This window comes from Leptonychotes weddellii, chromosome 6 (genome assembly GCF_054177405.1).
Source record: "Leptonychotes weddellii isolate Sample4059 chromosome 6, ASM5417740v2, whole genome shotgun sequence".
NCBI lineage: Eukaryota > Metazoa > Chordata > Mammalia > Carnivora > Phocidae > Leptonychotes > Leptonychotes weddellii.
The window spans coordinates 85,667,635-85,685,075 of record NC_138374.1 but is presented as its reverse complement, the minus strand read 5'-3'; the positions used below and the strand labels follow the sequence as shown (position 1 = coordinate 85,685,075).

Genomic DNA, 17,441 nt, shown 5'->3' with positions numbered 1-17,441 from the left:
AAAGAAAGTGAGGGGATGGAGAACCATTTATCATGCCAACGGACCTCAAAAGAAAGCTGGGGTAGCAATTCTCATATCAGACGAATTAGATTTTAAACCAAAGACTGTAGTAAGAGATGTAGAGGGATACTCTATCATACTTAAAGGGTCTACCCAACAAGAAAATCTAACAATTGTAAATATCTATGCCCCCAACATGGGAGCAGCCAACTACATAAACCAACTAATAACCAAAATAAACAATCATATTGATAATAATACATTAATAGGAGACTTCAACACTCCACTGAGAGCAATGGACAGATCATCTGAGCAGATCATCAACAAAGAAGCAAGAGCTCTGAAGGACACATTGGACCAGACGGACCTCATAGATATTTACACAGAACATTCCATCCGAACACAACAGAATACTCATTCTTCTCAAGTGCCCATGGAACTTTCTCCAGAATAGACCACATACTGGGTTACAAATCAGGTCTCAATCTATACCAAAAGATTGGGATTCTTCCCTGCATTATTTTCAGACCACAATGCTTTGAAACTGGAACTCAACCACAAGGAAAAATTTGGAAGGAACACAAACACTTGGATGTTAAAAAGCATCCTGCTAAAGAATGAATAGGTCAACCAGGAAATTAAAGAGGAACTTAAAACAATTCATGCAAACCAATGAAAATGAAAACACATCAGTTCAGAACCTACGGGATACTGCAAAGGCAGTCCTTAGAGGGAAGTACATAGCCATCCAAGTCTCTCGCAAAAAATTAGAAAAATCCCAACTGCACAAGCTAACCTTACACCTAAAGGAGCTGGAGAAAGAACAGAAAAGAAAGCCTAAACCAAGCAGGAGAAGAGAAATAATAAAGATTAGAGCAGAAATCAATGAAACAGAAACTAGAAGAACAGTAGAACAGATCAACGAAACCAGAAGCTGGTTCTTTGAAAGAATTAGTAAGATCAATAAGCCCCTAGCCAGACTTATAAAAAGGAAAAGAGAAAGGACCCAAATTAATAAAATCTTGAATGAAAGAGGAGAAATCACAACCAATACCAAGGAAATAGAGACAATTATTAGATCTTATTACCAGCAGCTATATGGCAACAAACTAGGCAATCTGGAAGAAATGGATGCATTCCTGGACACTTATAAACGATTGAAACAGGAAGAAATAGACAATCTGAACAGACCCATAACCAGCAAGGAAATTGAAACCGTAATCAAAAACCTCCCAAAAAATAAGAGTCCAGGGCCAGATGGTTTCCCAAGGAGAATTCTACCAAACATAAACATGAAATTATTTCAAAATAAAAAATACTTTCAATTTATTTCACTTACGTATTTCTTATATGTAAGTCTAAGAATCCTATGTAATAAAACGTCTATTTTTTTATTTTTATTTTTTTTAAAGATTTTATTTATTTATTCATGAGAGACAGGGAGAGAGAGAGAGAGAGAGGCAGAGGGAGAAGCAGGCTCCCAAGGAGCAGGGAGCCCAATGCAGGACTCGATCCCAGGACCCTGAGATCATGACCTGAGCCGAAGGCAGACGCTTAACCATCTGAGCCACCCAGGCGCCCCGTAAAACGTCTGTTTAAATAAATATATTCTTTCATCAGTACAAAAACCCTAAGTGATAAAGCACCATGTCAGTTATTTGGTAGTGTGTTTTGTTTCTAGTTGTAGACAGAATGACAATCAATGGAATCTTATTATTCAAAGAAATAATAATTCCAAAGTTTCATAGGAAAATACTGCCTGTTGATGAGAAAGGAAAAATTAATCCTGCCATATTTTCTCAGTTCAAAAAGCCATAATCACTATCACAAAACCACCATACCTTGTGTTGCTAGAATAATCCCACATGGCCACATCTAGGAGGCTCCGAACCCAGGTTTTAGAGGGCTCCTTAAGAAACTTTTGCTGGTAGATCCCCACTACAAGATCTTCTACAGTGAGAAGTTCTAGATCTTGCCTGATTTCTTCCATAGGTAAACAGAAAAAGACAAACAATTACTGAATTTAGGCACATAGAACATGTATACCAAAATGGAAATAGAGTTATTATAATGCACTTCAACAGTGACCTAGTTTTACTTACCTGATGCCTTTGCCATATGCTTCAAACACCAGTTGACTCTGGCTCTGTCATCAGACTGGAGAAGGGAAAAAAATTACTTTTATTTTCTCCTACATTGAGTTAATTTTAATCAATTGCGGTCCTTTCAAACTGGGGAGGTGGGGGTGGCAGGAAGGGAAAGACTAAAGAGTTTGTGACAACTAAATGAGAACCATAAAAAAGAGCAACATGTATTTTAAAAGACTACTGCTTTTAATAACCAGTTACATTTATAAAGCAATGTTAACAGACTCTCTGAAAAGCAAGGGAAATCTAGGGTAGGCACATGAAGAAACCAATGTTCAGAAAAAGATAAGGTAATCTGTTCATGGTTACACTAAAATAGTAAGGTTAAAACCCAGTTCTTCAACTACTAGGTAAAAGAATTTAGACAAAATAAAGAATAAAGGCTCTCTAAAGATTACAAAAGAGGGTCAAGAGATTGCTACAAAAACAGTTCTGAATAAACAGTAATCTTACTTAGAAGGATGGGTGTGTACAGATTAGAACACCCTTTCTTCAGAGTAAAAAGATACTGAGAAGATATTTCAGCAGGAGAAACTAAAAACATGAGATCAAAGTAGAAATACATTCAGCTTTTGCAGTCTTCAGAATCCCTATAAAACCACAGGAATTATTATACCTAATCACATTCAAAACAATTCACAATGAACACGTTTTAACACACACAGCTAACATACAAGCAAACTTACTTTCTTTGGATATCTTTCATGGATCTTTCAGTATCTAAGTGGATGCCTTAAAAAAAATTCTTACAAAAAAAAAAAATTCTTACAATGAAATTACCTTGCAGTAGATAGGTGGCCAGTTTCCTGCGTTTGGGTGAATAAACCTATAAAGGTTTTGTAACACAGTTGCTTGGTCATGCCCAGATTCAAAGTTTGAAATAGGAATCTTGTGACTAGAATCACCTGAAGGGAATAAAAAGGAGGAAGGAGTTCAAAATTTGACCAAGACAAATATTATGAAGTGGGTAAGGAAGTAGGAGTTCAGGAAGACAGTACTGCGTAACTCATATTTAAGCACTTGTACCAAGCTTAGGTATGGTTAGGTACTTTTTTATCCCATAATCTTATGGGATAGGGGATATACACATATTAGAGAAGACACAACTGACAATCACAGAAGTTAGCACAGTAGGTTAATAGTTGGCAAACAATGGAGTCAGGACTCAAACCCAGATTTAAGAGCCTCTATGTTTTCACTATTCCCATCTACCTTTCATGAATCTGTTTTATACATATAAGGCTGGAGAACTTAACAGCAATGACTGCTGTTTAAAAGGCTGTAGGATTAAGATTTCCACTTCCAGTAAAAAAAAAATGGACAAAATAATTCAGACCAACCTCCCACAAAAATTTAAAATACCTGAGGATATCAAGAGCACACACAGTAGCAAGAAATTATTAGATCCAGATGCAAGAGAATACAGAAATCCAGAGAGGCTCTCCAGAGAGCCTAGCTTTGGGGGCAGTTTTCCCCCTGCAGTTATTTGCTAATTCCAGAAGAGGAAATTGAACAGCTGTGAAGTGTGCTTTTGACAGCTTTTGGGACCTGGTTTGCTCGGCCCCCAGCTATCTAGCAAAAGCAAACATAAATCCTCTCTGGATGAAGGGAACATCGTTATAAGCCCCAAATTACTTTAAAATCATTTTTTTCAGCATGGCAGGGAAAAGGGTGGACAGGAAGGTGGAAGAGGAGAAGCCTGAGAAGCCAAGGTAAGCTGGAGCCTCTGGAGTAATGGAGGGGGAAGTTCCAGTCGCAGTGTTGAGAAGCGAGCTGCTGAAGCAGCAGCTTGCAGACTTCCCAACAAAGCCTACAAACATCTCCAAGTTTGGATTTGCCATAGGTAGTCAGACAACAAAGAAAGCCTCAGCCATATCCATCAAACTTGGATCAAATAAACCTAAAAAAACGGTTTCAACTCTTGCTCCAAAAACCTTTTCAGTAGCAGCAGCTTTTAATGAAGAGGAAGACAGTGAACCAGAGGAAATGCCTCCAAAGATGAGAATGAAGAATACTGGAAGGGATACATCTACATCCCAATTCCTTCAATAAAGTAAAGCATGGTTTCTCTGATAACCAGAAGCTATGGGAGCGAAATATAAAATCTCATCTCAGAAATGTCCACGACCAAGACAAATGATGTGTTTTGAAACTGGAGGATGGCGTGGGTGTAAAGTTAAAAGGAATAGTTTCCAAAAAAAAAAAAAGGAATAGTTTCCTTTTTTAAAGAATGGTAATAGAATATCCTTGGAGCCACCATTTTTTTTTTTTTTTTTAAGATTGGGTGGTGGTACTCTAATAAGAGTTTGAAATTAGAGTTAATTTATGTTTTGTATTCAGATTTCACGACGTTTGCTAATTTTGTAGTATCATGTGATTAGTTTCCAAAAGGTTACAGATAATTAAAAAAAAAATCAGAAATGGTACTTTTCTAAGAATTGCATATTTTTTTTTAAGACACAACTATTAGCACATTAAAAGGGAGGCAAAAAGTTATCATCTATTTAAACTGCAAGCAATTACTTTTAACTCCCTTATTAACCTAACCTGTCTGGCTCCCAGGAACAGCCTTATAGAGAGGGAGTATTGTATTGGGAGGAAAATGTTACTGGAATATATTAGATAAAATTAAAATACAGCTTTTTTCCTAACGGGCCTTTGTTTTGTTTCAAGTCATCATAAACGAGGTATTGCACTGCTATCAGTTGGTATAGATGCTTAGCTCTTTAAAAAAACTTTTTTAAATTTCATGTAAATTGTTGAGTATTTGAAATAGCCCACTTCACCTTAATGGGTCTTGTCTACCTTCATTAGTCTTCAAAGACCATTTGCTACCAAAGTAAATCAGTATTTTGAATGTGCTTGCCTTGGTTTTTGTTATTAGCTAGTCCCTGTAAACATTTCCACCAGATCCTGAGGCATCACAAGGAAGCGCTTTTCAAATACAGACCACCACCAAAAATTTAAATGTACATATAATAAATATTTGGCTGGGTTTTTTTTTTTTTAAAGGTAGAACCAAAAAAGCAACATTGTATGAAGATGAAAAGGAGAATGATGTACTTTCTGCAACTCTGTTAAAGGTTAAGTTACTAACTTGTGAAAGTGATTTGGTTGGACTTAATACAAGAATTCTTATTTTAGCACAGTAATAGGATTCAAAGTGTATACATATTAATCAATGACCTCTCAAAAGTACAGCTTAGGTACTGAAGGTAAAAGAAAATGCATCTTTAAACATATCTTATGGGATCTTTGACCACATATACTTTGTTAGATCTATGTATTGTAGGGTTTTAAAAAAATTTTGTATATTTTTTTCATGTGATTTTTCACATCTTTAAAAGCAGAGACACAGATAAAAGAAACATACAGTATAATGATTTCCTTGAAAACTCCTGCAGTGTTTAATTTGGAAGCAGCTTCAGACTATTTTATTGGTGATAACTACTGGCTGGGCTCTTTTAATAGGTAATAGAGAAGCAACCTGTATACATCCCTAACACTTTGTTCATTTGCATTTAAGTTTAGAGTAAGCCCCAAACAATGGAAATGTATATAGAACTATTAGTTCTTACATGATTTAATTATATCAAGATACATGAATTTAACTTGCTTTAATGTAAGCAAACTTTCCACTTTTGTCCATTTTACTGTTTACATTAAAATAACATCCCTCTCCTACATGTTCTTTTCTGGACTCAAATGAAATATTAACCTAAGGTCAAGATGGGAGAGAAATGACTGAGATCAATGTCTTTACTAAAATGCCAATAAATTTGGGGCACCTGTGTGTCTCAGTTGGTTAAGTGTCCAACTCTTGACTTCTTTGTTCATGATCTTGGGGTCCTGAGATTGAGCCCCATGTTAGGCTCCAAGCTCAGCGGGGAGTCTGCTCAAGATTCTTTCTCTCCCTCTCTCCTCCTTCCTGCCCTAAAATAAATCTTAAATACCAATAAATTTGTCACACTAAAAAAAAAAAATCATTTTTTCAGTCTATATGAATAACCAGGTACAGGGGCACCTGGGTGGCTCAGTCATTAGGCATCTGCCTTCAGCTCAGGTCATGATCCCAGGGTCCTGGGATCGAGCCCCACATCGGACTCCCTGCTCAATGGGAAGCCTACTTCTCCCTCTCCCACTCCCCCTGCTTGTGTTTCCACTCTCGCTGCTGTGTCTGTCAATTAAATAAAATCTTAAAAAAAAAAAAAATAACCAGGTACATGAAGAAGAATGAAAACCAAACCAAATTTGATAGGAAGAGATCCAAAGGTATTCCAGCTACTGAAGTTATTCAGCACAGATTTTAAATAATCATACTTATATCTGAGGAGATCAAATTATGAATTTCAGCATATAGTTATAAAAAAGGATACAGAAGAATTTCTGATAATGACAGACTAGAGAAAAGCTGAACAAATGAAACACCTGCTTGAAAACACTGAAGAGATAAAACAGCAGCAAGGAATTAGGGGTCCAAAATCCTGAAGAGGAAGAAATGCTAGAGAGCTTCATTCTGACATTTGGGTTCATTGGTAATTTGGGCATTTACCAATTCTGGAAGAGGAGATTTAGATTCTGAGAAAATGAATTTTCAACAGACCTAGACTTGTAAGAATTAAAAATATTACTCTATGGGCACCTGGCTGGCCGCATCGGTGGAGCATGTGACTCTTAGTCTTTGGGTTGTGGGTTCAAGCCCCATGTTGGGTGTAGAGATTACTTAAAAATAAAATCTTTTAAAAAATATTACTCCAGTATTACTTGTATTGTCTTCTGGCTTCCATCGTTTATGCTATCAAGTCAATTACAAATTTCACAGATGGTCCTTTGGTGGTAATCTACCTTCCCTCTTTTTTACAGATCAACGAGAAATAGATGGGACTCTTAAAATGTCTGAACCCAATTTTGTATTATCTCAATCTCTGAAATTGGACTATGGTACTCTGAGATGGCTAGTGACAGTAGCTTTCTGCCAGAATCAATCATAAATTTTTTTTGGAGAGGAATAACAAGTTTTCCTACCTACTGTTCAGCACTCAAAAATAATCAGAAATATGAAGAGATCTGATACCGTGACTGAACATCAAGATAACCAACAGATCCATAAAGAAGATCTCTATAATAGGGTTATCAGACATAAGACTTTAATTTTTTTTTTTTTTTAAGATTTTATTTATTTATTTGACAGAGAGAGACACAGGGAGAGAGGGAACACAAGCAGGGGGAGTGGGAGAGGGAGAAGCAGGCTTCCCGCTGAGCAGGGAGCCCGATGCGGGGCTCGGACCCTGGGATCCTGACCTGAGCCAAAGGCAGACGCTTAACGACTGAGCCACCCAGGCGCCCCAAGACTTTAAATGTTCAGGAAAATAAAAAAATAATTGATAATTTCAGCAAAACCATAAGGAACCAAAGGTAAATTAAAAAAACTGAAGACACATTCTCTAACCCGTATTAGGACGGCAAAATAACCCTGGTAACAAAATTAGGTAAGACTAATCTCAGTCTTTAACATGATTGCACAAATCCTAAAACAAAATATGAGCAAACCAAATCCAGCAATTTCTTTAAGAGCTATGTAGTGACTATATTGTGTTTACTGCTGGAATTTAAGGTTGGTTTAGCATTAGCAAATTACCAAATGAACAAAAGACACAAATCAAGTGAGACACAGAAAAACCACTCATTAAAATGTACAGCTGGTATCTCTAACCAAGCTGGGAATAGAAGGGAACTTCTTAACCCTGATCAAGAGTGCATACAAAAAATGAGAGAAGAAAAAAGAAACAAAAAGCACAGCAAACAGCATACTCTAATGGTGAAACATTAGAAACCAGAGTTCCTAGCCAGCACCCTAAAACAAATTTTTAAAGTTTTAAATAAAAAATATATAGATTAGAAAAAGGTCATTTCACAGATATGACTAAGGAATTTACTAAAAACTCAAGAGTTATAGTTTAGCAATGGCTGGATAAAACTAAACTACAAAAGTAAATAAAAATATAATTCTAGGAGATATCACTTATAAATAACAAAATTTATAAGCTATAAATTTAAGATATTAAGATCATTGTGAAAAAATTATAAGTATTATAAGGCATTACAGATCTAAAAAAATAAGTAGACTCCTGTTCACTGATAGAATATCATGAAGCTGTCCATTTTCTCCAAAATGATCTGAAAATTTAAAGGGAATCCCAATCTAAATGTCAACAAAGCTTTTTGTAAAGCATTGATACTCTGACTCTAAATCGTATGGAAGAACAAAGGGTCAAGAATAACGATGATGTTCCAAAACAAAGTCAAGGAACTTGTCTAAGTATTAAAATATTGTGTTTAATGGTATGGGTACCAAAAACCAAGTAGACCAATAGAACAAAATAAAAGATATCAAAAAGACCCAGGCATCAACAGAAATGTGGCACTACATACTGAGGAACAAATTGCTTATTGAATAAATGATGCCGAGACAACTGATTATCCACATGGGAAAAAAATGAAAAAAATCTCTACTTCACACCATACACAAGTCAATGCCAGGTGGACTAAGAACTTGGATATGAAAAACAAAACAATAAAAACTATCATTTATGGCCTTCAGATAAAAGAGGATTCTTAAATAAGACACTAAAACCCCTCAAAACGTAAGGGAAAAGATTGATACATTTACTAAATTAAAAATAAAAACTTTTAGTCATTAAAAGATGCCATAATGACAATAAAAAAATATAATGCGCAAACTGAAAATAGGTATCTGCAAATTAAATCAATCTGCAATTAAGTCTGCAATTAAATCAGATACATAATAAAATTCCACAAACCAATGTAAAGGACAATCCAACAGAAAAATTGGGAAAAGATAATGTTGAGTTAAAAAAAAAAAATACAGGTACAGAAAGAATTATATAAAAGTTAAAAAAAACAAAATTAAATACATAATTTAAATGAATATATATTCACAGGATGCCTGGGTGGCTCAGTTGGTTAGCATCCAACTCTTTTTTTTTTTTTTTTTTTTTAAGATTTTATTTGACAGAGACAGCAAGAGAGGGAACACAAGTAGGGGGAGTGGGAGAGGGAGAAGCAGGCTTCCTGCGGAGCAGGGAGCCCCATGCGGGGCTTGATCCCAGGACCCTGGGATCATGACCTGAGCTGAAGGCAGATGCTTAACAACTGAGCCACCCAGGCGCCCCAAGTGTCCAACTCGTGATTTCAGCTCATGTCATGATCTCAGGGTCGTAGGTTTGAACCCCAAGTGGGGCATGAGCACGGAGCCTGCTTAAGATTCTCTCTCTCCCTCTGCCCCTCCCCTCCATCCCCCCAACCCCCGCTCATGCATACTCTCAAAAAAAAAAAAATGTACTCACAATAAAACTATTCAGAAAAGAAAGGAAATGATTAGCACAAAATTCCAAATAGTGTCTCTCTTATAAAGAGGGAGGGGGATGCAATCAACGAGAGATATAATGACCTTCAATGATAGCACACTGCCCTTATTTCTTCTGCTGACTGGGGAATGCACTGCTGTTCATGAATATTCTTTATACCTTAAGTCAATGTTACATTCTTTGTGTATGAAGATTTTAAAAGCTGACAGACCTTTTGTATAGGAAGCTGAAAGCAGTTCTCAAAGCTTTGCTTGTTTTAAAGCAAAACTTCTCCCAAGAAAATTAAGCAGTAAAATGGACAGAATCAGAGCTCCACTGGTTAAAGTGAGGGAAAATGAGAAGGACCAAAGACCTCCTACCCCCACAAACTCATACAGAACCTGAAGTACCCTTTCCAAGAAAAACATGGCAATGAGGATGAGGAAATCAATAGATTCCATATCAATACCTCTTCCAAGCTTGAAATTCTTTGATTCTAATGTGCTAAACCATCATGCCCATCCATGAAGTATTCACTTGATCTCACTTCACTTTCACTCAGCACAGGAGCATTTGAAAGATCTACATGTACATTCCTTAGCTCCTACTCACTCTGCATCCACACGTAAATTTGCTTCAGTGTATTCCTCTATGAACCATGATCTTTTCCTAAGTATCAGGTTGATTACACCAGCATAAGCGTTTTTAGTTATGTCAACATAGCCATCACTCTAATACAGTCATTTATGTATCTTCTTTAACTGGCACACTTCCCAGGGTTACCAAATTGGCAATTTAAGACCTAAATTGGTGAACGCCAAAGCAGCTCACCAATGAGCTTTCCTGAATGAATTGTATTCAATTTTAATTAGTTTGAAAAATAAATTAAGAAAACATTCCTAGAGTCTTTAATAGGTTTCTCTTAATCTGGTTAACTTGAAAATGTTGTAAAAAGAAGCCTTAAAAACTTTTTAAAAATCAAGTATTTATCAGAACCAAAATAATGAACAGTAAGGCCAGTGGCCTGCTCGCAAACAGCAGGGATTCCAATGCACTCAACCAATGAAAAAACCAGAAACAGCTGAAGTAAAAATGAAGTTAATCACCAGCTAAGTTTCTATTTTTGTCTTACCACCACCTATTTAGTTAATAACTTCAGATGATGTAACACGTGGGGAGATTAGCTAGATTCACACTTCAAAATCTACAACAGAATTCCTCTTTTGTATTATATATGTTTTTCATTCAAAGCTATAAAAGGACCAACTAAAAAAATTTGCCCCTACTTTGTTCCACAGTCTACTGCCCTGATCCCAGGCAAACAAAAAAAGTCTAGTACATATTTTTCACTAAGACTGGAAAAAACTCAAAGGACATAACCAAAAGGGACTCTAAAATATTCTTTTCATTTATAAAGAACAGCATTATAAATATAACAAAATAGCTGCTTGTTATGGCAGATTTGAAAAACTTATTTCTAATTTCAAACACTTCTATAGGCTAGTTGTCTACATTTTTAAGTAAAAAAACAATGACACTTTTGAATGTAAATTAAAAATAAAACTATTATCATGATTTTCATTCTAATCACAGAGGAAACTGGTTAAAACCTAGTTCGTAGAAGAGTTCAGTTCAGAGTTTAGGTATACAGTCATATCCTTTGGTATCCCACAAGTCTATTTAATTTTAAATTTTTTAAGGATCACATACACCATCTACCATTTCTATGAAGATTCTCCAACAATAATGTTATTCTTCCCCCAACTTATGTTTTATGTGTCCATGTAAAGTCTTAACCAGGTACATACACACTCAATGCCTATTATTCTATCCCATTCCCTCATACTTACTTGCAGCCTGACAATGAAACCGAAATCCTCGTGGAATTTCACCTGTAATACAAAATATTTTGTTGAGAGCAGCTCTCTGGTTTTGCTAGAGCCATATGCCATAGGATGGACTGAGTCATAACATAGGTAGGTAATGGCTATTGCTATGTGAAAATACAAAAAAAATTAAACTTTCATAGAGGTTTATTTTTTTTTAAACCAAAGGAATGATGACTATTAAAGAATTTTGGTATATTGTCTAAACTACTTTAAAAAGGAAGTTACTCCTTACAGAAAAGAAATAGTAAAGAAAACTTGCTTAAGGAGTCTTAGCTAGGGGCACGAGGCCCTTAACATAGGGCCTCATGTACGTAGATCTAAAAAAAAAAGTCTCCAAATTCAATCTTTTTATAATGTTTTACAACTGTATGAAGAAAAGTAGTTATTTAATTTATCCTAAGCAGCAGCTCTCACAAGTGTGAGTAGGATGATTAGTTTCTGTCATCGAAACACAAGAAAAAGCGCTGGCTTATTCTAATGAATTTTAAAGCAACTGACAAAACTAAAGATGAAGTTCTTCTTTCCCCAACCTCTACCCCTTCACTCTTCTCCCTATATGTTTCTCCTACCTGCCTTTAAAGGTATACTGGTCCTTTAACTATCCTCTTGGGAACCTAATGGAATCCTAGGTCTTCATCACTACTTGGTTTGCTGGGTGGAACAGCCAGAAGAGCTCCTGAGAACATCCGAGAGACTATTATGTGTCAGGCTATCTTCACACCTTCTCTCATACTCCTTAGAGCGGCCAACGATACGTATTAGTCCCACTTTACAGATAAGCTAATAAGTTCAGAAGGGTTAGGAACTTTGCTCAAAGTTATAAAATAACAGCAGGTTAAAATCTAGTGATCTCCAAGGTGAAGGATGGGTTAAAGAAATAAAAAAGCAAAGGCATAAAAAGCTTTTAGAAAATTCCAAGATGTAAGGCCACAGGTAAGCAAACAACAGGCTATTTTTCAGTCATACTATCAACCCAACTCTAATACTTTCTTGAGATTAAAAGCTTAAACTAAAAAACTGTGTGTAAACACCTAATTCTTAACAATTTTTCAACCAATTATAATGAAGTCTTACTACACTTTAAGAACTCTACATCAGCCCTTAAGAAAACAAATCCTGTTGAATAAAGTCAACATAAAATGAATACTGTTTAATATCTAGCATCTACTCACTCTACTTACCAGGATTTATAAAACTGTGGAAATCTGCCATAATACCTTCTTGGAGAGAATATTTAACACAGCCTATTTCACAAGGGAGGAAGCGCTGTTCACAATGAGGAGGTAGCTCACCATGGCTAAAAATGTTCAAAAAATAAAAAATGCCTCCAAGGAGAGCTAAAAAAAATAAATAAAAAGAAAAAAAGTAAGACAACACAAACAGTTGAGAGTTGAATCCTCTACAAAAGCAAAAGTTTTAGAACCATTTTCCTTGTGTTCCCATAATCCTAAGAGCTGGAAAAGAGAAAACTAATCATCTGTACCAGATAAATGAATCAAAATTTTTATAATTACACTTATCAAGAATTACAGTGGTAACCACTCTGCATGAAGCAACGAAATTATTCAAACTTGAAGCCAGCTCTACATAATTTAGCTAAACATAAGCCCCAAATTTTAGGAATGACTTAAGAAAAGCTGTGACCCATATTCAACAAATACAAGAGGTTTGGGAAATAAAGCCAAGTAGAATCAGTATAGAAAAACTCTGATATAAACTATGGACAATTTAGTTCACTCTTCACTTTTTACCAATATAAATAAGAACACCGATAAATTCTCTAAAGAAAGAAATATGAGAATGTGTGAAGCGTCTTATTTAACAGGATTGGCCACATTTAAGAGTGTTAAAAGTTGGGACACCTGAGTGGCTCAGTTGGTTAAGCAGGGAGCCTGCTTCTCCCTCTCCCTCTGCCTGCCATTTCCCCTGCTTGTGCTCCCTTTGTCTGACAAATAAAATCTTAGAAAAAAAAAAAGACTGTTAAAAGTTTATTAATCTTCAACAAAGTCAGAACACAAAACAGCCAGAAGGAATAACAAGGATTCTTATTAGCTAAGTTCTTTTCTAGGCTAGCTCAGTAATTCAACCTCTTTATAATTTAAATGTATTTAAGAGTCTAGCTATAAACACTTAAATTTAAGAAGTATATTTAGTATATTACTATAATATTATTATTTAGTATATTTAGTAACATATAAAGTGGTTATTAACCAAGAGACCAGATTTTTGTATAAAACAAAACAATCTCTCCACTGTTATTTCAACAAATGCAAATTACCCGATCTTTTACAACTTTAGCATTATCATATTTGAACCCTTGTAGGCGATTATTCTGAAATGCAGGATCAAAATGAACAGAACACATAATTACTGATCAATATATCATTGTGTTTGCGCACCCACACTTATCTAAGCGTTTTGCTTTTAGGATTACTCTACCTTGATCACTTTTTAGAGACAAATTTGACATATCCGGGGGTGAAACATTCTGCCTTGGTACAAGCATGCCTGGCCACCTCAGTGGAGTGGAAACAGGTTTCTAAAGAGGAAGAAAATAATTGATCACATACTCAAACTCTTACTGGGCACTTTATACAAATACTTAAATTCAGCAAAATACCTGAAAAACAGTTCACAGATTACTTCAGCAACCTCTGTAGGCCAATGAGCCCAATGAGTAAATAAGCATGTATTTGTCAGTGACACCAACTCCCAAAGGCAGACAAGGGCAACATCTATAAATATTCTGAATCAAAAGGTGAGTGGTAAATGACCAATTCAACAACCATTTGCCCACTACTGATAATCTAAATTAATCCCCCAGTGGCCAAAAGAACATCATTCGACAAAGTAATTTGTTTTTCACTTAAACTAAAAACCCAATCATGCTGACTTCAAGACTCAATGAGTACATATACAGCATGGCTTACATTTTGAGGGAAAAGGTCTTATAAGAAATTATAGTTAAAAAAAAAAAAACAAAAAACCAAGGTTCTCCCGTATAACTAAGTACCAATTCAACTGATTAGAGCTTCTATTCAAACATACATCTACAAAATAAAAATCTCTCAAACCTAAAGCAAGCAAAGCTCTCTTGAATTTCAATCCAATGTTGACAGTTTAAAGTAAGAATGGAATTTTACTATGTAAGAATGGAAAGAACAGGGGCGCCTGGGTGGCTCAGTCGTTAAGCGTCTGCCTTTGGCTCAGGTCATGATCCCAGGGTCCTGGGATCGAGCCCCACTTCGGGCTCCCTGCTCTGCAGGAAGCCTGCTTCTCCCTCTCCCACTCCCCCTGCTTGTGTTCCCTCTCTCCCTGTGTCTCTCTCTGTCAAATAAATAAATAAAATCTTAAAAAAAAAAAAAGGAAAGAACACGGAGGGGGAAAAGTCCACAATTACACTGAATTTTCCTGATACAAATCAACAAGAAAATTTTTATTTCGTACTTTACCATTCTACTACACATAAATGTACCCAAATCAACTTTATTCAACTCTTACCTATAAGGCACACTAACATTTACCAACATGTGCAAGTTTTGTTATTTTAATATTTTAAACACAACAGCGTGCCTGGTTTCAGGTGTAATTTAAAAAGAGAGAATGGTCCAAGCTACTTTTTTTTTTTTTTAAAAGATTTTATTTATTTACTTGACAGAGAGAGACACAGTGAAAGAGGGAGCACAAGCAGGGGGAGTGGGAGAAGGAGAAGCAGGCTTCCTGCTGAGCAGGGAGCCCTATGTGGGGCTCAATCCCAGGATCCTGGGATCATGACCTGAGCCGAAGGCAGACACTTAACGACTGAGCCACCCAGGCGTCCGGGTCCAAGCTACTTTTAAACATTAAAAAAAATGGGGGGGTCTTTAATCATAAAGGGGTTGAAAGGAACCCTTAGAGATCATCTAGTACAAACCTTAAAACCCAACACTCTCATCACTGATCATGGTTTATTGGTTGCAGGTTTCCTAACAGGGATTCCCCCAGCCTTTCAACACCAAATAACGACATGTGCCCTAGTTAGGAAACCTGTTGGCTTTTTAACAGGCATTCTGACACCAGGGGGAAAAAAAAGAAAAATTCTTCTTTGCGCTAAACTGAATCACCCACTAGTCCACCCTTGGCATTCACCCACTCACTCATCCAGCATTTAGTGAACATGCCTATGTGCCAGGCGGGTAGCGGCTCTTCTGAGGCTAACTTTACCTGCTTCTCTGAAGGCCCAGCGTCCTTTCCCTGGGCCGCTCTCCACTCTCGAGCCATTTCTGCATATTTCTCCTTTTCTTCCTCCCTCAAAAGCTTGGGGACATTTAAGGGGGTTGAGAAAGGAGAGAAACAGCAATGAGGACCGAGCGCCCTAGGCCCCAGAGGCAGAAGCCCAGACATTACAAGTGGTTCCTGCGTTGGTTTGTCCTGAGGCGGGAACGGGGGGCTTCCTTCCCCTCCAGCAGGGGCCAAGGGGTCACTGGCCTCCTTGAGGCCTCTTTCCTTGTCGCCTCGCCCTCCCACTTGCCCAACTGCCTGGTCCGCCCCCCTGGGCCCCCCTGCCCCCCACTCCCTCCAGTCTTACCACCCAGTCAGCAGAGCAGTAGGGGATGGCATCAGCTACGCGAGCCACAGGCAGCCCTCGCCTCCGTAGATCGGGGATCTTCTCCTGCACAAAGAAATAGTAGGCATTACGGCTGGCCCTGCGGTTTGGCATGGCGAGCGAGGCCAGGATTCGACGACGTGGGCCAGAGACACCACAAGCCGCCGGCGCCCTAGCCGGGCTCCCGCCCTTAGTAACCGAGGCAGGCGCCTGCGCGCGAAGGCCTGCAGCTCTCGACCAATCAGGGCACTGTGCGCAGCCGCACTGGCCTCACTGGGAGAAAAACAGTCTGAGACTGACTCGTGGGGCAGTGGGGGTGGGGTGGAGGGGGAGCTTGGTCACAGGTGCAGTGCATTCTGATTGGCTGGGTTGAGGCGTTGGCGGGGGTGCTGTCGCGTGGAAGGTTTGGCGCAATTCCTGTACATTATTGCGTAACATGTGTCAAAGCCGGTAGAGGAAAAGAGGACTAGTGAGTGGTTCAAGTTCTTTCATGTTTTGTAACTGTAAAAGGCCAACTCTGTGCCAAGCGCCGTGAAAGGTGTTGGGTGGGGGACAGAGTGAGGAGCACGACAAAAAAGATCTTTTCCCTCCAGAAGTTCACAGTACAGTGGGAAGAGTTTGAGGGGAAGATGACAAAACAAGTGCATCAACCAGTATGGGTTTTTCTTTTTTTTGATTATTGCTTTTTTGTTTTTCCCCCATTCTTAAGTTAAACTTGTTATAATTGCAAAGAATATGTTTTTTTAAAAAGCAAATTTTAAGTGTTAGGAAGAAAATGTACAATAAGCTAGATTTAAAATAATGTCCTTGAATAAAATTTTATAGATTTCCTCATAAAGGTGGTGTCATTTTTTTGTTAGTTTTATTCCTGGTATATATTTGGAGCTACTATGAAAGCTTTTGTTTCCATTGCATCTTTTTTTTTTTATTCTTTAAGTTCAATTTAGTTAACATATACTATATTATTAGTAGAATTTAGTGATTTATCAGTTGCATATAACACCCAGTGCTCATTACATCAAGTACCTTCCTTAATGCCCATCACCCAATTATCCCTTGTCCCCACCCCTGTCCCCTCCGTCAACCCTCAGTTTATTTCCTAGAGTTCAGCTTCTCTTATGGTTTGCCTCCCTCTCTATTTTCATCTTATTTTATTTTTCCTTTCCTTCCCCTATGTTCTTCTGTTTTGTTTCTTAAATTCCACATGAGTGAAATCATATGGTATTTGTCTTTCCCTGACTGACTTATTTCACTTGGCATAATATCCTCTAGTTCCATCTACATCATTGCAAATGGCAAGATTTCATTCTTTCTGATGGCTGAGTAATATTCCATTGTATATATATACACCACATCTTCTTTATCCATTCATCTGTTGATGGACATCTGGGCTTTTTCCATAGTTTGGCTATTGTGGACATTGCTGCTATAAGCATTGTGGTGCATGTGCCCC

The 17,441-nt window shown here is 37.3% G+C and overlaps 1 protein-coding gene across 2 annotated transcripts in view; it reads right to left on the bottom strand.

Moving 5' to 3' along the window:
- The window catches only part of MAEL (maelstrom spermatogenic transposon silencer), a 33,585-nt gene extending 17,375 nt beyond the window's left edge, over positions 1-16,210 (bottom strand). Inside the window, exons 1-8 of one of the 2 annotated variants that reach the window (XM_006741113.3) lie at positions 15,971-16,210; positions 15,607-15,699; positions 13,843-13,942; positions 12,585-12,740; positions 11,365-11,406; positions 2,928-3,052; positions 2,103-2,157; positions 1,842-1,983 (exon numbers count right to left, since the gene is read on the bottom strand). In XM_006741113.3, coding sequence (XP_006741176.2) covers positions 1,842-1,983; positions 2,103-2,157; positions 2,928-3,052; positions 11,365-11,406; positions 12,585-12,740; positions 13,843-13,942; positions 15,607-15,699; positions 15,971-16,102 — 845 coding nt within the window. In that variant the 5' untranslated portion in view covers positions 16,103-16,210. The remainder of the gene's footprint in view (positions 1-1,841; positions 1,984-2,102; positions 2,158-2,927; positions 3,053-11,364; positions 11,407-12,584; positions 12,741-13,842; positions 13,943-15,606; positions 15,700-15,970) is intronic. The other variant, XM_006741114.2, reaches the window with a different exon arrangement.
- Positions 16,211-17,441: the final 1,231 nt, after the last annotated feature.